The sequence below is a fragment of the Molothrus ater genome, chromosome 1 (assembly GCF_012460135.2).
Source record: "Molothrus ater isolate BHLD 08-10-18 breed brown headed cowbird chromosome 1, BPBGC_Mater_1.1, whole genome shotgun sequence".
Classification (NCBI taxonomy): domain Eukaryota; kingdom Metazoa; phylum Chordata; class Aves; order Passeriformes; family Icteridae; genus Molothrus; species Molothrus ater.
This window is the reverse complement of record NC_050478.2, coordinates 53,367,340-53,386,813: the sequence shown is the minus strand read 5'-3', so window position 1 is coordinate 53,386,813 and position 19,474 is coordinate 53,367,340. Positions and strand designations below refer to the sequence as shown.

At 39.5% G+C, this 19,474-nt stretch overlaps 1 protein-coding gene across 1 annotated transcript in view; it reads right to left on the bottom strand.

Annotated features, from left to right (window-relative positions):
* Positions 1-19,474, bottom strand: part of GLI3 (GLI family zinc finger 3) — a 201,775-nt gene that overhangs the window by 76,407 nt on the left and 105,894 nt on the right. The window contains exon 4 of the mRNA XM_036406944.1: positions 13,205-13,310. Coding sequence (XP_036262837.1) covers positions 13,205-13,310 — 106 coding nt within the window. The remainder of the gene's footprint in view (positions 1-13,204; positions 13,311-19,474) is intronic.

The following is a 19,474-nucleotide window of genomic DNA, read 5'->3' as shown; positions in this document are numbered from 1 at the left end:
AAGAAAGTCAGACTACGTAGCCATGCAAAAAGAACTGCACTAAGCCACAAGCTTAAACACTAAAGAGCATTTCACCGGTGCCTTCAGAGCTATTAGATGTTTTCATATGAACAACATTTCTTACATCCAGGTTTGCGCATTTTATCTTTATTCTTTCAAATACTGAAATTGCTTGGATAAGAGAGTTATATATTTTTTAATATATATTTATATATATATATATTTATACACATTTCTAAGAGTAGCCTGAACTTTTAGAGGAAATTGAAGAGGCTTTGTGTCAAGTACAGCTAAATCCAGCCATTCTATATCAAACCCCTGCTAGAAAATTACTGTGCAGATGATAAGGCTGAAAGATATAATAAAAAGTGACTCTACTCAATTTACACTGCAATATTGGTATGACTGAATATTTTTCATTCAGGTGACTGATAAAATCACTAAACTGTATTGCAGATAAATAAAGGAGGCTTCTGTCAAGAATAAACACCATTAATCATGAAGTCTCACCCTCTGAGTGGCTGTGCTATGCAACTGCACAAATGCACCATCACAAGTGGCATGTGACCCACTGCCTCCTTTCTTCCCCCAGCTCCCCGGTGAAACCATCTTCTTAGGAAACTTTTCTGCTGCCTTTACAACATTTGGAAGCCCGGGAATGTCTTTTCCTTTCAAGTTTATACATAACTGCAACTGAAATAAATTTTAGTGGGAACACATTCAGCTAAAAATTGAACACACAAGACAAAGTGAAGCCATGCAAACTGTGGCTGCATTGCTGTAAATCCAGCATTATAGTAAAAGGCCTGTGTTTAAACTGGTGAGGATGAAGTCTTTATAATTCTAAAGCTGAAACAAGCAGGAAATTTTTCCCCCAAGCCTTCTTCCCATTTTCTTCCAAACCCACATTTTCTTACTAGTTTTATAATTTAGTTTTGCTATTTCCAAATAGGTGCTGAGTTTCTTTTTGAACATACAAACATAAAATTTCTTAACATCATAAATCTACCTCAGTAGCATCTGTGGGTCTCCTTTCAAAAAAGCAACTTACATGCTAAATAATGGACATGAGCTGAAAGAAACTTACCCAGCAAAAGCACAGTCATACAAAAAGAAAAACAGACAATTTAGGTAACCTTTTTGTAACCTGTTTTAGAGCAAGTGATGATTCAACAGTGGCCATGTTATTAAGCCAGAATGAAGCAGTGCCCTACACTCTAATGAGGTTAAAAAATGTAGTTAGGTCTTCATGTTAAAGGCACTTAGCAAGCAGCCTGCTTGGCAAAGACCAACTGTGTTGGAGCAGAGGACTAATCACACAGGCAGGAATCAAATCGACTGGAAGAATTAGGAGACTTGCGGCCCCGAGGAATGTAATTCATGCAGAAAAGCAGTTGTCAGAGCGAGGCCAGGGAACTGTGTGGGAAGAAAGCAAAATAAACAGCCCAACAAAGAAAACAAGACACTCAAATAGTGGCTTTTCTAATGCTTGAGTACACTGAAACTTCAGTGGGTGCATATGACAAAAAAGTCATCAAAGACGACCTCTATAAAAGCAATATACCGGTAAATAGTGAACTGGTTCAAAAACTCTCAGAAAATGCCTGTAGATCTTTAAAGATAACCTTGGCAGGACAGAGAAAGTACATACATACATGCATGCATGACTGGGAGAAGAAGAAAAACAATCAAATGGTACAAAGCTAAGAGAGTTTAAATGATTTCTACAATTACTCCTCATTTCTCTCTCTACCACTCACAGATGAGAATACTCTCTGTGAAAAAACAGCATTGCTAATTAGGATCCACTCCCACAGCATGAGGACCAGATTACTGCATCCACCAGGGGGATTATCTGACCAGAAGGAAGATCTTGAGGCTTGTCCTAAATCTCAAAAAAACTCGTGTGCAATTCATGGGAAGTTTTTCTCATGACAGGTATGACCCATGACAGTAAAATTAAATTTTGAAATTAACTGATATATGAATCTCAAAAATACTGGTTTTCAAGAGAACAAACATTTTGTTCTCTTGAAAAACAGTATTTTTAATTAATGTGTTATTGCTCTCATAATTTAGTGGGTTTTTTATTTTTGGAGAATGAAGCTTTTATCACTTTTAGTACTTTGGAGCCTTTCTCCTCATCTCATTCATTCACTTATGATTTGTCTAAACCCTCCCTACCTCAAACTCAAGAATGCTATGCTCACTACTGTTCCAGGAAATTTTAGCTTCTCTTCTTTCCTTAACTCCTTCCTCCCATTAAGGCAGGTGTTCCTTCTTCTGGAAAAGCATCTGAAAGTTTCTCACATTACCTCAAGTGAACATTGTCCTCAACATCGGTTCTGTGATGCTAAGAAACACTCTCTTCCAAAATTCAAAACCAAGCCAAAACAAATCCTTTGATTTCCAGTGCCTACTGTAAGACATGTTCACAATATTACAAAACTGCAATTTGGGGAAGAAAAAAATATTTTCTTAATTTTTTAATATAATAAAATAATAACTTCACTGTTTAAAACAAAACCAAGTCGGCAATAACAAAAGAGAAATTCAGGAACTGAATATTTCTCCTATTGCACTTGCTATGCATATTTGGTTGTGAAGGGAACATTTGACTAAAATTCTTACATTACAGGACTACAGTCCTGACAAAACAGCGATATGAAGGTTCAGCATTAATCATTTCTGTTGAGGTATGGTTGGATTTGCTTCAAACCTCTGTACTATCATCAACAGACAGCCCAAAATTGATATTCACAGGGATTAGTGACTGTTACTGAATAGAGTATCAGCTAGAATTTCTCATCTATAACTACATGCAGCAAAAAAAAAAAAAAGATTATACAAATCTACAGAAACTCCTGAATAAAAATTCTACATATATACATTTCTATATAAAACGCACAGATTATTTTCTGATACGCATCTTCTCCCCCTTTCCCCTAGACAAATACATGATGTGGGAAAGAAAAGCCATTTTGAGAGTGCACCTGAGTGACAATATCAGCTGTACAGTACATATTTATGCTGTACCCAGTACCGGAGTCAAGGGGTGACCTTATGAAAGCGCAACTTCCAAGCTTCTCCCATCCTCCAAACACCACCTCAAACAGCAGGTGTCCAAGTCACACATCAGCACCAACAATCATGAGAGCAGTAGGATTCACAGGTATATGAAGCACCACTTATATCAAAGGTGAATTCTGCTAAGGTAAAAGGGGGGAAGAAAGATATTCTGCTTACAGCCCCCTTCTTGTATTTTCTCTGCCAGTAACAAAGGTCCAGGTATGGGAGCTGGCTGAAGTGCAACCAGAGAAGATCAGGAAAACACTCAGTTCTCATGCTAGGCTGAGAAGTCTTGTCTCTGTCAGGCCACCTTTTTGATCTTTCAAGCACTATAAGACATTTTGCTGCTACATAGTCCACAGTACAAGTTAGTTCTAACAAACGGTAAATATATAATGGCTGGAAAACTACAGCCATCGAAAGAAACAAGAGAGAAATTCCTCACACTGCTATTCTTGTTCTATTTGTGTGAAAACCTGGAGTTAAAAGCATTTCCCAGGCAAAGCTGTAACTTTGAACAATAAGCATAAAGGAAATTAATATTCTGGCTGCATAATTTTTTTAAAAGTAGTAAATCCAGTTTTAAAATCTTCAAGGTAAATGCATTATATGCTGGAATCATTATTAGTTCTCTAAACAGAGTAGGTAGCTGGGTGTGTAAATGAAAACCCTAATGGGAACAACCTGGCCAGCTTGGAACACACCTGCACAAGCTACACACATCTGCTCCCTCAGCATCTCTGCAATTCAATCTAATCACAGGAGTAGAAACACAGCTCCCAGGCTCCCAGAAAAGGAATCAGGATGGAAGCCTGATGTCCAAGGAACAAGCAAGGCAAAGGAAGACAGAGGCAGGCTACACAAGCTTTCATGGTACTGTCTTGATGATATACACTGATAGTGATCTTCCAGGGTAAAGCAGAGAACACCTGATTGCCCCTGGTCATTCAGCTACTGATCTCTCTGCCAAATCTGTCTACAGTGTTGTTAAATGGGGCTATTTGCGTTGGTGGCCTCTATAAACTGGACTAGACTATCAATCTTTTCTTCCACGGGCCAGTGGAAAAGGCATGATAAATCTAGGCTGAATTTCAACAGGAGATACAGGACTGAAAGATGTGTATCTTTAAAGAGATAGCCACTTAAATCTGATATGTTTAGAAATTCTCCCTTATGTGAAATACTCCCTAATTTTCTGTTGATCCTTAACACCGATGGTCACAACACCTCATAAATAATGCTTTCAAGAAGATGATAGGTTAGTTAATTCCTTCAGGAACTTTGTACTCCTGAATCACGGGCTGTAGGATGTTTGCCTCTGTGTCTAACCTCTGCAGAGCCTCCAGAAAATTGCCAATGCACCTATAAAGCTGACCATAAATGCAGCATAATCTATTATAAATTCAGACCTACACATTTGGTGCTGGAAGGGATAAACCACCTGCTCTTCAGTGGCAACTTCATGGGGCCCAGCTTCAATGTAAACATTGCTCTGAAATAAAGTCCCAAGCCATTTCTTGGTCATGCATCCTAAAAGTAACAATCAAACGAAATAACATTTTTCTTTAGATTGTTTCCTCTATCAATCAATAACATCAGTCATCAATGATAGCTCAGCCTGACCTGAGGCACAGTGATGAAAAACCCATTGAACACAAAATACAACACTTCCAGTGAAATTAAAGTATTGTTGGAGTTTTTATCTAGCATCATACAACACAGAATATGCAAGGAACAGCTAGTTAGTCTCCTACACCTCAGAAGCACAGCTACAACAGCCTATGTTTTGTTACAGATATGTAAACAAATATAGACTTACACACACACACACACACACACACACACACACACACACACACACACATATATATATATATATAAGAAATACAGTAGGATGAGTAGGTGGTGCCAAAAGTAAGGTGTAAACTTAACTTCTGTTTTTTCATCCTTTGGGAAAGAAAAAGTGCCAACTACATTCAATCCATACTCCAAGATTCTAGGACTTGATGTCTTTGTTGGGGGAGGATGGAGTCTAAGTCAGGGAAAGATAGTGTGAGAGCGTGATGAAGATGCTCTGTGTTCCTAAAATTCATGCTACTCATCGCTCACATTTCTTGGAGTTTATACCTACTCTAACTTTAGGGAACTTCCAATTCACAACACAGGAATCTCACAGGTACGCTTTAAAAAAAGAGAAAGAAAAAAAAATCCCCACTAAGACTGTAACATTTCAGCTCTCTTTGAAGCAAGATTTAACATGAGTGGAAGAATTGTGCTGAAAAAAAAGGAGTCTGTCACAGTCCAGTACCTCACAGGCTACTGCAACAAGTTTGACAGCAGCCTCTATAGAGTTGGCTTGCTTCTGGTTCACTGCACGTGAATACCACAGTCAATATCTGCTCACTCAACTAATACTGCTGACTACAGCACAAAGAACACAGGAATTTTGTCCAAGAAACCACAGGCTCAGAGCCTTTGAATGTGCACTATATTTAGAGCTTGCATTCTTTGCAGCTGATAACAGAATGAGATAATAGAAATTTCAAGCAGCAGAACTCAAGCATTGCAGCTATTCTATATATTTTTGTTTAAATGTTAAATTAAGGTAATGATCTACATGTTCTCAAAGGTTTTGCCATTGAACATTTTTTTTCTAAGCATTTTGTTAACATTTTACCTGTAATCTTCCATCTTTCTCAGGCTCTGAGTAGTTCCTTGCATTAGTTTTAACTGCAGAGATTTAAAATTACTCAGTCCATGACAAATGTAAGCAAGATACCCTATTATGTAAAGAGGATGCATGCACACACAGACACGCACAAAAATTCGCCCACTTGTATACACATCTGCTCACAGCAAGCACCTAAACAACTTGTAATCATGTCTAGTTATTCCCCAGTTTACAGAAAAATGTTACATAGAACAGTGACCTGAGGCATAGCTTTTCCTGGCCATTCTTTTTGCTTCCATCATCCCTTAATTCACGCTGGTTTGAAAGCCCGCCTTAGGGAACCACTTCTCACTGGCAGCCGAGAATTCATCTAAGGACTGTTAACTGCCCAGACGGGGTAAATCAGCTAAGTGCCAGTGCTGATAGACACCTCACTGCCCATAAACCTTGGAACTGCTCCTCTGCAACAGCGTAATTTATAAAAACCTCCTAAAGAATCCCTTTCGCTGCACTGGGTTCCACCAGCCAAACCTGTGCCTCTCTATGGATCAGGTGGAGAGGAGGCAACTGATCCCCTTTAGACCATCGGGGGAGTGCTCCCAAGGGCTTGTCCCAATTTTTTCTCCCCCTGCATCACAGGGCAGGATGCCCTGTGCATTGTTGCTACTGCAGAGTGCTGCACAGAGGTGGTCAGCCAGCTGCCAGCCACTGGCGGCACATCTTGCTCATTAGGGCTGGGGGCTGCTGCCACTCGAGTGCTTTTCTCAATATTAAAAAAAAACCCATGAACCAAAGATTTGGGGGAACTTTCTACCAAGAATTTTCAACAAAACAAACCATTACATTTTAAAAGCTCTTCCTTCTATATTAAAAATTTCACCGTAATTTTCCCCTAATTTCAATTGCTGCAACTTCCCCAGACAGCCCGAAATCAAGCTGGCTGTATAAAAAGAACAAAGAGCCTCTGTTAACTCAATATTTATCTGCTGCTATTGTTTCTCTTTTATAAATCTGTAGTTCCTTGGCATTACAATTAGCTACTCCAGAGAAAATGATTATGTCACAAAGTATTATCCACCACAGAAACAGATGAATGATGTGAACCAAATGTAATCTGGTGCGCTTAGAGGCAATTCTGTTGACTTTCATGTAAATGTGCTGGCTTAAAACAGGGATGGATTTTAGCAGTGAATCCTTATTTGATCTAAAATTTATTTTTCAGCAGAAATTAAGTAAGATCGTTTTTCCTAAATACTGCGTTTTCCTAGAAGAGAGAGAGAAAATCAGTGAGAAATACAGAAGAGTTGAAATGACTGTGCAGTAACTTCAGACTGCAGTTTACCTAAACAAATGAATGTAACAACTTAAATAAAACAGCTATATCAAAAATATTTAACTATTTTTATCCACATATTAACCTACTTTCTTTTCTTTTAAAAGATAGTTCAGAATCAAAAATTTAAGAGAAACACTTAACCTTTTTTTCTGCAATTCAATATATGACACTGCTAATTTGCTTTCCAAACTTTTTGCACTTTGAGATAGTTTTTAAAAACACTCTGTTTCTGAATCCACTCTGCAAGCATTACAAAGCTAACGAAGGAGAATTTACGTTCTGCAAATCTTAAGGTAAATACCACTTCATAAGAATGAACAAAACACTGATTCACTATTTTAAATGATGCAAAACTATACACTGAGTGAGATACCACAGTTTTAGCCTAGACAGAAGCTTCCTATTCCCAAGCTTTGTAAAAGGTCTGGCACTGAAAGAAAACTATCTGCTGAAGTTTATGTGTGGGCATCTGGCACTGGTATTTTACTTCCCTGAATAATCACTAAGGAAAGAGGGATACACGCTGCTTGCAGAGCCTACAACATGCATATCTGTGGCACATAACAAATTCTGTATAACCTTAACGAGTCACCAGACCATGCTGATTCCTTCTCAGAGACTTGCTATAAAAATCCTCCAGGCTATGAGCAGCTGCTTATTCTGCATGCTGCACTTCACTTCCAGAGACAGGTTTCTTGGGGTATTTCACATTTAAAACAAGATTTCTTCCTGTTTAAAGAAAATACTTTCACGGATAATTTTGGGAAGCTGTAACTACAGTCATCTTTTCATGTCCCAAGAGCTTCCCAGCCTTTCTTCTTTGATGGCTCCTGGCTAAACCATAAAACCCATTCCAAGTCTTAAAGTAATTAAAGCCAATTCAATGAGTGATGTTTTTCATGCTGGGTGGGGTTCTCCTTCCCACTGTGAAAGGCTCAATGAATGCTCTGACAAGCTGACAAACTCCTTGCCAAGTCTACAGCTTAGAGGTACACTGAGGTAAAGCAGCAGGTAAAAGATTTAAGAGGTTTAAACACTCATATTAAAAAAAAAAAATTAGAGCTTAGAAATGAAAATTAGAAGAAAACTCATAATGTCAGGGACAAGGCTGGGAAAACATAAACATCCTATCAAATGTGTGACTAGCAGTTTCTCCCATAATCATGGATATGCTTTAATCTTCTCACATTTGGGTATCCCCTATTTTGCTGCATGGTCCAAAATCAAACTATGATGAAAGCTGAGTGTCTGGGCCTGACTTTGCTTTTCTTTCCACCCTGGTGTAATTGATGTGTGTATAAACTACATATAAAATAACATATCTAAGAATCAGTCTCCCTTTTTATCAACTTGGAGCTGACTGCAAGCAAAACACATGCTTTGGTTTAGTACCAGAGCATTGAGAAAGTTCAAAATGTCTGTTCAAAGCACTCATGTAAGGCACATGCATGGTTATCCGCATGTGTATCATTTCAGGGCATAAGAGTGCCAAACTTGCTAGTCTCAATCAGCAGTTAGGAAAAAAAAAAAAAAAAGAGCTTGGAATATTGTTGATCCTAGGGAGCTAAAATATACCAGCTGTACCATGCAATTTTCTCCTGGCAAAGGCGTTCTCCCCCGACTGTAAGCATATAATTTACCTGCTCACTCTTCCTCATGTGTAGTCCAGAGCTAAGGCAAAAAAGGGATGGCAGAAAGAGATGGAGACTAAAGGGATTTTCAAACATGTATGATGCATCTTGTAAAGCATTCAGCCCCAAAACTTTAGCTTTCCACTAGCCTCCTGTAACACATGCATTTACCACTCCGGGATGTACACAAGCCACTGCCCCAGAGTCATTCCTGATATTGCCAACTAGCTGACTGTTGTCTCCTGCCTCATCTCTGCAGGAATGTGTTCCCTCCACAGCCACAGTAACAGTGCCTGAAGGTACCAGGATAGGTCACCTTTAAAGGCTGTCCAACTCAACCTTGAAATGAAGCATACTGGGAAAAACCTACTGATGCAACTTGGTTGAAGTGTGGGAATGAATGAATGGCCAAGAACAATAGCTTCCTAAATTGCTGAATTTCAATCCATCAGGAGAATATTGCCTCTGCCTTAGGAGCTTTTTTTTTTAATTAACAAATAAAAACTCTCATCCTAGCTAAGACAGATTTTAAAATTTGTGGGACCATGAAGTTATTTACACTTGCACTGTCATAAAAGTAGACATCCTTCTTCTTCTGTTCACTGCTAATAATTCTCATTCCAAACAAAGACATCAAGCAACTGGAAGAGTTAGCCAATAATAAATTTGTGATTTGGATCTTGAAGAAAAATAGCATACTCATGGTATTAATTTCAAATAAACACCCTCATTAGCAGCATGATTTTGAATCACTGCACACCAACCAGCGAAGCCATCACACTCTAATTGATGACCTAGCAGATGTCAAGGACCAAAACAGAGATAAGCTTCAGCTCCTCCTTTAATACCATACTTTGTAAATCAGTTTTGGAAATTAGGAAGATTAGGAAAAAGCTGGACAAAAACAACAAAGAAAAACAAAGCAAGAAATGCGATTACTAAAGCCATGCTTCTTTTGGTTTGTTTTAATCATATGGTGTTTATCATACAATTTAACCTCCTTGTTCAATGTAAAGCAGCAAAACTGAATTACAGTGTACTGGATTTTTTTAAACTGAATTTGAGAAAACACAATAATAAAAGGAAAACACAAGCCCCAGCCTCAATTCTGCCATTCATCCATTGCTGCTGAAGAACAACTCAAGCTGCATACATCTTCCTGAAGTATAAACCAAAGATGTACTGTAGAAATTCCAAGATAACTACACAGTACTAACAGGTTTTGGTAACACAAAGTGACACATTTCAGTACATATTCATAAGGGTTGGGGGTTATTATTGGGCTGTAATTGCAGTTGTTCCAACACGTAATAAGCCATGGCTGGAAAAACAAAGGCAGGTTAATTTGTGATTTCCTCTACTCATTCAGAGGCAAATTAAGTGTCAAACAGCTAATACAGAACATATTTCATTTTATGAGATTTTAATTTAATTCTGCACCATATCGTTGATGCCTTAATGTAGGGTGGTTTATCTAAGAGGAAGAGCAATTTATAAACCTCTTTCAATTGAAATCTTTAATGATAGGATACGATAGCATAATTACAGCAATGCCTGCTAGTCCTACTATACATAAGCATCTGTCACCAATTCCATCATAAACATAAACCCTTATTTTAAGGTTTTATAACTCAAATTATAAAATTCAGCTCCAGGCTAAAATTTGGGATGCAACAGTTCTGACCATCAGCAATTAAACTATAAGAATCATATATATATAAATAAATACATATACCTTTTTAGAGCTGCAAGTATGTAAGAGCCCTGTAAACATCTTTAAAATTCCTGCTTTCTTTTTTCTTTTTCACTTGGCCGGTGTTCAAAATTATGTGCAGACACTGTAGGTACTATGCAGACAAGGCCCTCCTCACATTTTTTCCCGCACTTGTATTATACCTAAACTAATTCCACTAAGGCTTGACAGGTTCTGGAACATATTTCAAGGAGCTTGGATAACTAAAATTATGCCTTTTTTAAATTTTATTTTTAATTTATATTACATACACAGATTTGAGAGTACTACAAAGCTGAGGAGAAAACCACTCATACAATGAAGTCATTGTTGAAGCTGTAAGTAAACATTTGCTTCCTGACTGGTTTCTTGCCATTTTCTCTCAGAATTCTCAAATATCTTCTCAATTCAGTTCTTTCTTCTTTATTTTTTTTAAATGGGTATTAGGACAGCAGTTCAAGTAATGGCTCCAAATGATCCCAGGTAATCCTAAGTGCCACTAACACCTGGCTCTGTAAAACTTGCAAGAAAACCACTGGGTGCCTACCTCACATGTAAATACATTAATATATTTTCCTGAAAACTGCAAAAGCATGACAAATCGTAACATCTCCAAAATGTTGAAGTCTAAATGACTTTTTTGAAGTTGCTTAATTACCTTTTTATATTTAATTACCTTTTTTATATTTAATTACATCAACCACGACAGCCCCAAGTGTCCACTACAGCTCATCATTCCAATGGTGACATAAACCAAATGAGCAAAAGGATTATCAGAAGTTAATAAGGGAAAATGGCCAATATAAAGGCAATTTTGAATTAAAACCCTGGACTGATATCAGAGTATATTTCAAAAGCAGCTGCCTGCAGTCATCACATCTGGCTAAGACCCCCTTGCCTCTGCAGGGCCCAGCTGAATCACCACTTAATCAGGGAGCAGGGGTGCACAGAACGCAGCACCTTTCCACAGGAGCATGATTCTGGGGTCAGAGGGGACTACCTCTACAAACAAAGTATGAAAGAGGCATTTTCAACATCTTTTGGGGCTCTTACAGAAGTCTTGGCACTGAGAGCAGTGTAGACTGCTAGTCCTGATTTCCCACTGTCACCCAAAGCAGCTAACACTGGTCTACCCAGCCAAAAGCCCTGCTGTGGGCTTGGGGTGCTGTGGACTGGGTTCATGGGACTGAGGCTCCAGGGAGGGCTCAGTTCAGCAAATGCAGGAAGGGTCCCACATGACACAGACTTGCAGAAGCTTCTTCCAAGCTGGTAGGCAGTACTTGGGTGTTGGATGATGGTCCTCTGCTGATGCAGGTTAAAACTCCCTACCCTACCTGCCCAATACAGAGAGAAAGGCAAATTCCCCACTAGCTTCAAAATGAGCAGGATCATCTCCCCCAGCTCCCAAAAGCGTCCATCCATGTAGAATATTGACTGCAATGCAAAATCTAGGATTACCCTCTAATGACTATCTGAGCCTGCCACCTTCAGCTTGCAACAGTATTTAGCAGCAAATTTAAGGATGAATTTGAGTGTACTTTATTATGTGGTAGATTGTGGTGTAAATGGTGAAGCATCTGAGGAACCCTGAGGAATAAATCACAAATTTCTGTGCTCTCTCTTTCTATAAATACCCACTTTTCCTCTAATGTCCAAGAAGACTGCAACACAGATTTATTACTTACCTCCAGGCAAATTTGCTCTGAAATTACAATTCAGTAATAGAAGACTGACCCAAAAAAAAAACTGTTAGTAAAATATTGTGTGTGTACTTGGGCATGTAGTTAGGATTGTTAATATCAATTAATTCTGCTCACAGAGGAGGACTTGTTTTAAAACAACTTCATTTTTCTTCTGCATATATGTAATTACACAGCTGTAACTAATAGCCATAGAAAAGCAATCTGCCATCTAAACAACTAGCATTATTCTTCAAAGTATTACTTGTGCTTTTCTTCTTGTATTTCCTCAGTGTGAGAGGTGATTAGTAGATATGATTAAATGTATACATCAAGCCTTTTAGTGAAGCACCAAGCCCTGCTTTTCAGCTTCATTTTAAATGGTATTTACCAGTTTTCTGGACACATCCACTGGTTTATTCTGCAATGCTGATACCTGTCTCCCCATTTGGAATAAGATAAATTTTATTTCTACAGGATTTCACCACTACCACCCTTTTCTATGCATGTTATCACTGGTATTCATTTCTTTTATCTTTGTGTAAACCATGTGCTCTATCACATTTGCCATTTTGTTTGGGTGACATTCCCATCAATCAACCAATTGCCTATATGTGCACACAACAGGGACTAAGAAAATTTACCAAAAATTTCATTATACTTCATAGCAGTCACTAGGGAAGAAAACCAACCTAATGGTTGTTTTGTAAACAAACCTTTGGCATGAAAGGAAATTTTAGCCAAGAAGAAAACCAAGCTTAATACAGATTAGATACATGTTTATCTGGCTGTATTTCACAGGGCTCAGCACTTTTTAATTTAGCCTTTATGGAATGACACAATACAGAATAAATGTCAGCAAAAGACACAGGTAACCTTTGCCAGCTACTTCCTATTATAATAGGAATTCCTCAAGCACCAGCATGGGCTTTGCTTTATGAACAGATAACCTCAATGCTTTCCAAAAGTAAATCTCACACTTTGGAAAGACTGGAAAAGTGCTTCAGGTACGTGGTTTCAAGCATTGCAAAGGTTCATGTATTTGTCCATTCTTTCAGGAAGCAAGGGGGAACACTGAATACTCACACATGCAGAGGAGGAATGGGAGATGGTTCGTAATGGTAGCGTCCCTCATGATGTCTTGCATCAATTGGTACAGGAGGGTGGAATGCTGGAAAAAGGTGAGGAGGATCTGAAAAAACAAGCGAGGTTCCCAGATCTGAGTATTTCCAATGATTCTTTAAAAACAACATTCTTAAAGACAGAACAGATATTGAAAAGCATGCGTTAAAGAGTGCTATGACTTAGGTCACAATCTCCTTCCATGCTGCTATCAATCAGGTCTGTCTGAGAGGACAATTTGGCCCACACTGTTTGCATGAATATGTATTTACTAATTTTAATATTCTCTTTTTATAGCTTAAATGGAAAAGGGCATTAAAAAGTCTTTAATAAATAATTATGTGCCCATATGTGAAGCACCAGATCAAAAGGACCATCTAGGCTTTCATAAGCATTCCTGATTTATTTATTTTGTATTAAAACAAGAAAAAAAAATCATCCCAGGAAAAAAAGCCTAAGCAGAGAATACAATGCAATAAAAACATATATCCTCAGAGATGTACACACACTCCTACAACAGAAAGCCAAACTGAAGTGACATGCTGAGAAATGTAAGTAAAACTGGCATTAATCAGACAATGATGTTCAAAGGAAATGTGACTGGGAAAGGCCATGTTGGAGATGTTTAACTGCACCACACCAATGGCTCAACCTGGAGGAATGTGTGTGAGGACAGAGGGACTAATTTCATCCCCAGTTCTTAAAAAGGAAGGGTACTTTCTTTGTCCCCATGACTGGAGACCCAGGCATTCATGGCTGCAGTAAGCTCCCCTGCTCTATGTCCTCCATGGCTTTCACAGGACGGGGGATTTTGCAGCTGTCAGAACTCCTGGTTCCCGCTGCTTCTGGAGAGCCTGGGAGATAGGCTGACAAAAGGGGGAATGCACCCCTGACACCCCATGGGGTCTGCCCAGAGGAGTCAGGCACTGGCCCACCCTCCCCACGGCTTCTGCAGCCAGATTGTCCCCAGCTTCGAGGGGCACAGCTCACAGAGACCACAGCTCTCCTCACCAGCACACCGCTGCGATCTGTGTGCCTCAAAATGTTACACGCTGCTCACCACTGCCTCCCAAACACTCACAATTCCAACAAAATGCTAAACACCTCCAGTGGCATGAAACAAACTTATCCTGTGCACAACCATTACCCAATTGCCACTTTGGGTGATGTCATGTGTTTATCTGACACCAAAGGCTGAGAAGTACAGACATTAGGTCATGTCATGGATTTACTAAAATGCTTCTAGAAAAAAAGGAAACTTCAATCGTGTACTGGCAGTAAAACTAGTTCTACTCCAATTTTGCCCACCAGCTCTTGAAAGTATCTTTTCTTTATATTTCCTACCTTTCCTATTCATCAAAATTTAAATCTCCTTTAGATTATATTATTTGTGAAAGCAGTTCCCTGGTCTCAACTAGAGATGTTAAAAAAAAAAAAAAAGGATTTTTCCTCATCATGATTTAAAAAGTTGGGTTGCTTTACTATTGCTTTTTGAAGTGCGGGAAGAATGAGAGGAACAAACCTCATTGCCCTGAGGGAATTCACACAGGGGATGAAGGGGAAATAATTTCTGAGGAACTATTCCCAGTATTTCAAGAAAGCCTGGAAACATCTGACACAGACTGTCCAGTTACACAGCTTGATTTTGTGAAAGGGCATCAGCATGTGACTAGCCACAGTACATTTCAGCCATTTACTGACTTAAGAACCATAAATGAAAAATAATTGTGGTTTATGATGTAAGCTGGGAGCTCAAACTCACAATATTCTTAATTCTGATTCTGTTGCACCAACTGGACCTTGGCATGCAATCTGTTATGAGCTTCACTCCCCATGCCAATCACTCATGGTCTCCAACGGAGGTAAAAAATGGGTCACAGATGATCGGGAACACACTGTCATTGAGTGTCATTGATGCTTGCAGCCACCTCTGAACACATTCCCCAGCAGACACCAAGGCGACACTATGGGAAGTGTGTTTTAGCACATCTCCCTGCCTACCCTCTCCCCTGCTAAACTAGTATTTGACTACAGCAGCAGAAGCCAAAGGGAGTAGGTTTGAAAGCAGATGTCTTAGTATTTTACAGTATAAAGTCTGCCACCATTTTTTCAGCAAAAAAGGAAGTCACTTACACCGTCATAAATGCACAGGCAAATCCTTCTCTGCCCTATGTGTCTCCTTCAAAGAGTGAGTCTGGAGAGCACAGGTAAGACCACAGAGATTTTGCTACTCATATTCATGTCAGACAGGATGTGATTCACCTGGCCAAAACATGAAATCCCACTCAGGATGCCAAGCCTCTTCACTGTCCCACTATGCCCAGCCTGAGCACCTACCCATTAAAAGCAGTCCTAGTAATTATGCAGTGAAACACCATTTGACCGTCCTCAATGCCTAATTTACTTTCCACTGAGAAATGGAAACTTAGTATTAAACAACCCAAAAAAAAAGGTATTTTTCTCTGTGGGGCTTATGCAGTGCAGATCATCAACAAGTTTTATTTATGCATGGGCTATAAATCTCCAAGAACATTTTTTTGAGTCCTCTCACATTAAGCGCCTTTGTATATCTTGGTTGCATCTTGTTTGTAGTTTCCATCTGGGAAACAGCCGTACTCCATCATGGAACAGGGAGCTGTCTCTGTCAGCCCTGAGCCGTCCAGAGCAGAGCTGCATATCAAACCTCAACATAATTACCCATCTCACAGTTTATTATTTACACATGAGCAATACAGCTGGTGAACATCGTAACTCAAGTGTACGTGTAATAAGTTACTACACTGTAGCCATCTCTTGTTGCAACCCTTAAGAAAAACCACATGATGACTTTTCCAAAGTCAGGCTAAAACTGCTGAAGCAGAATAAAGTGCCACTAAACCTGGCTACCTCCTATTTATCATACAATTTCCTGACTGATGGTTCCACAAACCAGCTGCTAAGTGCTGTGTACTCTACTGTCAGCAGACTAACATGCTAAATGGGAGACAGGGAGAATAATGTACAGAACTACAGAACTGGTGGAGTCAATTTTACAGATGGAAATCAAATCCTGCCATGTTGGGTAAGCCCTCAGCATAAAAGTAGCTGGCAAATTCTACGTGCTTGGGGGCCCAAGACCACTCCACTTTGAAAAGCACTGAATATTTATATGGAAAGACTCTAAGATCAGAGAGCTGCCAAAGCACCCATCATCCAGGGCTTCACTTGGAATTCACTTGAAACGGCATAAAATGTAATTGGTTGACGTGTATTTATATGGAAATAGATTATAAGTTTACAAAGCAGTAACTGAGGCTGTAGCCAGTTTCACATTGACTTTTCATATCCCACCCAGTAACTATTTCATTAAAGGCACCATCAGAATATTAATGGCACGTTCTGCCATGTAGAGAGCTTTTTGGATAATTGGTTAGCTGAGAAAGGACATTTCGATGTGATACCAATGGATAAGGATAGGGGAAACAAGCTGGGAACTGAGCAACCAGTGTCCAATCACTGACAAAGGTCACAGTGACCTTCCCTGAAACGGGAAGACAGGGGAGAAAATCGCTTGCCAGAAAATGTAGTTATCTTAGGTAGAAAAGTTAGAAGAATGCAAACATAGAAGCAAAATAATTGTTAGAAGATAGAAGTAGGTGTGGTTGATCTAAGTGTGCTTTAACCAATAATGAGCTCAGCTTTTGCAATATGTATAAGCTTCATTAACACCAATATAAATATGTGTGGGGTTTCAATAAACTTCGAGATTTGCAATTCACGCATATTGTGTGAAGCATTTCTTCCGCCGTTCACGACACTGCCACAATTATTGAAACTGTAGGTAAGTAAAAAATTAAGTGAGACTAGTCAGGCTAGAATTGAATCTGAACCTATCTGACTCACAGTTGTTTGTGCAAGATGCTTTACCTATCTAGAAAACCAGGGGAAAAACTCAGTGTCAGAGACAGGATAGCTGCTCTGACTATGTTTTCATTAATTCATTTAAACTGTGAGGAAAAAAATTCTTACCCTCAGCAAGGAGAAACTCCTCTCACCAAAACAAATCGACAAAATCCAACTTCCTATTCTGCTAAGGAAATTACTTATTACCTTCTTAAAAATTCTGGCTAAGATGTAAACTTACAGAGAGTATGCCAGGCAGTTTTCTTACAGACATCCAAATGCAACCGTGAATTCCTAGGCCAATGACATCCTTGCAGAGACTGATGTAAGTGTACAGTACATGGACAGATGCTGGCTGTGTATTTGCAGCCCTCAGCTTCAACTCAGTAGAAGTACTTGATTCTGGGCATAAATTCCACTGTTTTCAAGAACTTGTAAGGACATGCCAAAGCACTGGCAATATATTTGAAGACATTGCTCACACATTGCTGAGTTTGGTAGCTATTGCTGCCTTTGGAATTTTCTGCTGCCTACTGCTGAAAGCTTCCTTCAGATGTTCTCCTGTGTCCTGCACCACTAGCAGGGTCTTCTTAAAACAAAGTGTGAGACACAACTGCCTGCAATGCTACAAACCCATCAATTTTATTACTGTGAGATTTTTCTGGAAAATATATCAATTTATGCTGACTTTCTGTTGTGTAAAACCTGCCTTCTTATTTCTCCTTCAAGAATCATTCTTACCTTCTAAAAGAAGTGAATAGGATCATCTCTCTCCAATTACAATCATTCCCATACAGGAAAAAAGAAGAGACCTACTCTTGTTCTCTAAAAGTCAACAACCTAAGTCTCTGCTGCAGCATCAAGAGAAAGAAACTGGGAGAAAGGACAGGTATGTATGATCCTTGATGCTGAACAGCAAACCTGAATTGAAGTCTGATGAGATGCAATTCACAGCAAGACTTGTTGGAAAGGGGGATGATGCCAGCTGGCTCAAAGGTGCTCTGTAACACCCTGAGAGGATGGCAGAAGGGTTAGGCTGCTACCAAGCTCGCTGAAGTTTGTGATAACTTCTGTGCACTTTAGTCTCTCAAATATGCCTTACTTAGGTGATCACTACATTTGGAAAGGTCGGCTGTGATGGTGATATGAGTAAAACACTCTGCCCTCAGCTAGCTGATTTGCTGAAGCACCTTGTGATTCCTGCCAAATGCTTGAGGGAGATGGCTGCTGAAATGACAGGCTGCCTTTTTCAGCACATCAAGAAAACTTTTGCTACCGTCTGCGGTGAACCCTAATGTGATAAACATAGAAGATGCCTGCACTGGCTTGAACTCACCCAGTGTGGCCCCAATGTCTGCACCTGTATCACGAGGTCAGGGCCAAGAAAATAGAGGTCCCAAGCCCAACACAGGAAGCCCTCATTATGCTTCAGCACATTTGTCCTTAGGACAATCAGCTCACCAAATTACATGTCAGAGCTGAGCCAGGTGCAAACTTCTATCTCAGATATAACCTCACTTGAGGTGAAATCTCCTTCCTGTTTAAATCCATTACAGCCTTGATGCCGAACGACAATACCAAGCTTTCACACCAGATGTAACAGATACAGTATGATGCAAAATATAGCCTCTCTGTTAATGTCTTTTCAATATGCAGAACAGTTTTGAAGAGTTTGCCAGCAAATTTCTACACTTCCTTTGGTTCACAAGTCGATCACCAGATGAGAATTTTCTAATATTCAGCTTTGCAGAGTCCCTAAGGGCACCACTGTTTCTTCATGTACATTTCCTTCAACTGATCTGAACTTAATGGTATTGCCAGGTTTTATGGCAAGAACTAGGTTCTTAGTTGCCAAGCAAAGATCTTATTTTGGATTTCTGTTTACATCTTGCATTAGGGCTCAATAAGAGCGCATGTTGTCTCTGAGGGTTTTTTTAGTTCTCTCTCAATAAGGGGTGATTTATGTTTTCTATGTCTGCTTATACAGAGGCTTTAATAAGGAAGAAGAAATGTCTGAGCCACAGCTACACGTTAATGCATGCACTTAACTCTGTGCGCTTTGAAGAGTTTCCCTATGGTGACTGGGGCTGCTGCTTCAGGCGTGGCTGGTTGCCATCTGAAGCACTGCTGGTTTGCAGGCTGATCCACTGCCGTGCTACAGCCAGTTACCTCAGGATTCCTTCCTGTGGCTCTGTGTGTGCATGCACACACACGCTGCCAGGGTGGCAACAGCCACACTGACATGGATGCAGCTAACTCATCATCTGACTTCACCGAGAAGGGGATTCTAAATAGGGAAAAGGAAAAACCATGCAAAAGCTGGGGAAAAAAGTCAAGTAAGCATATAAAGCC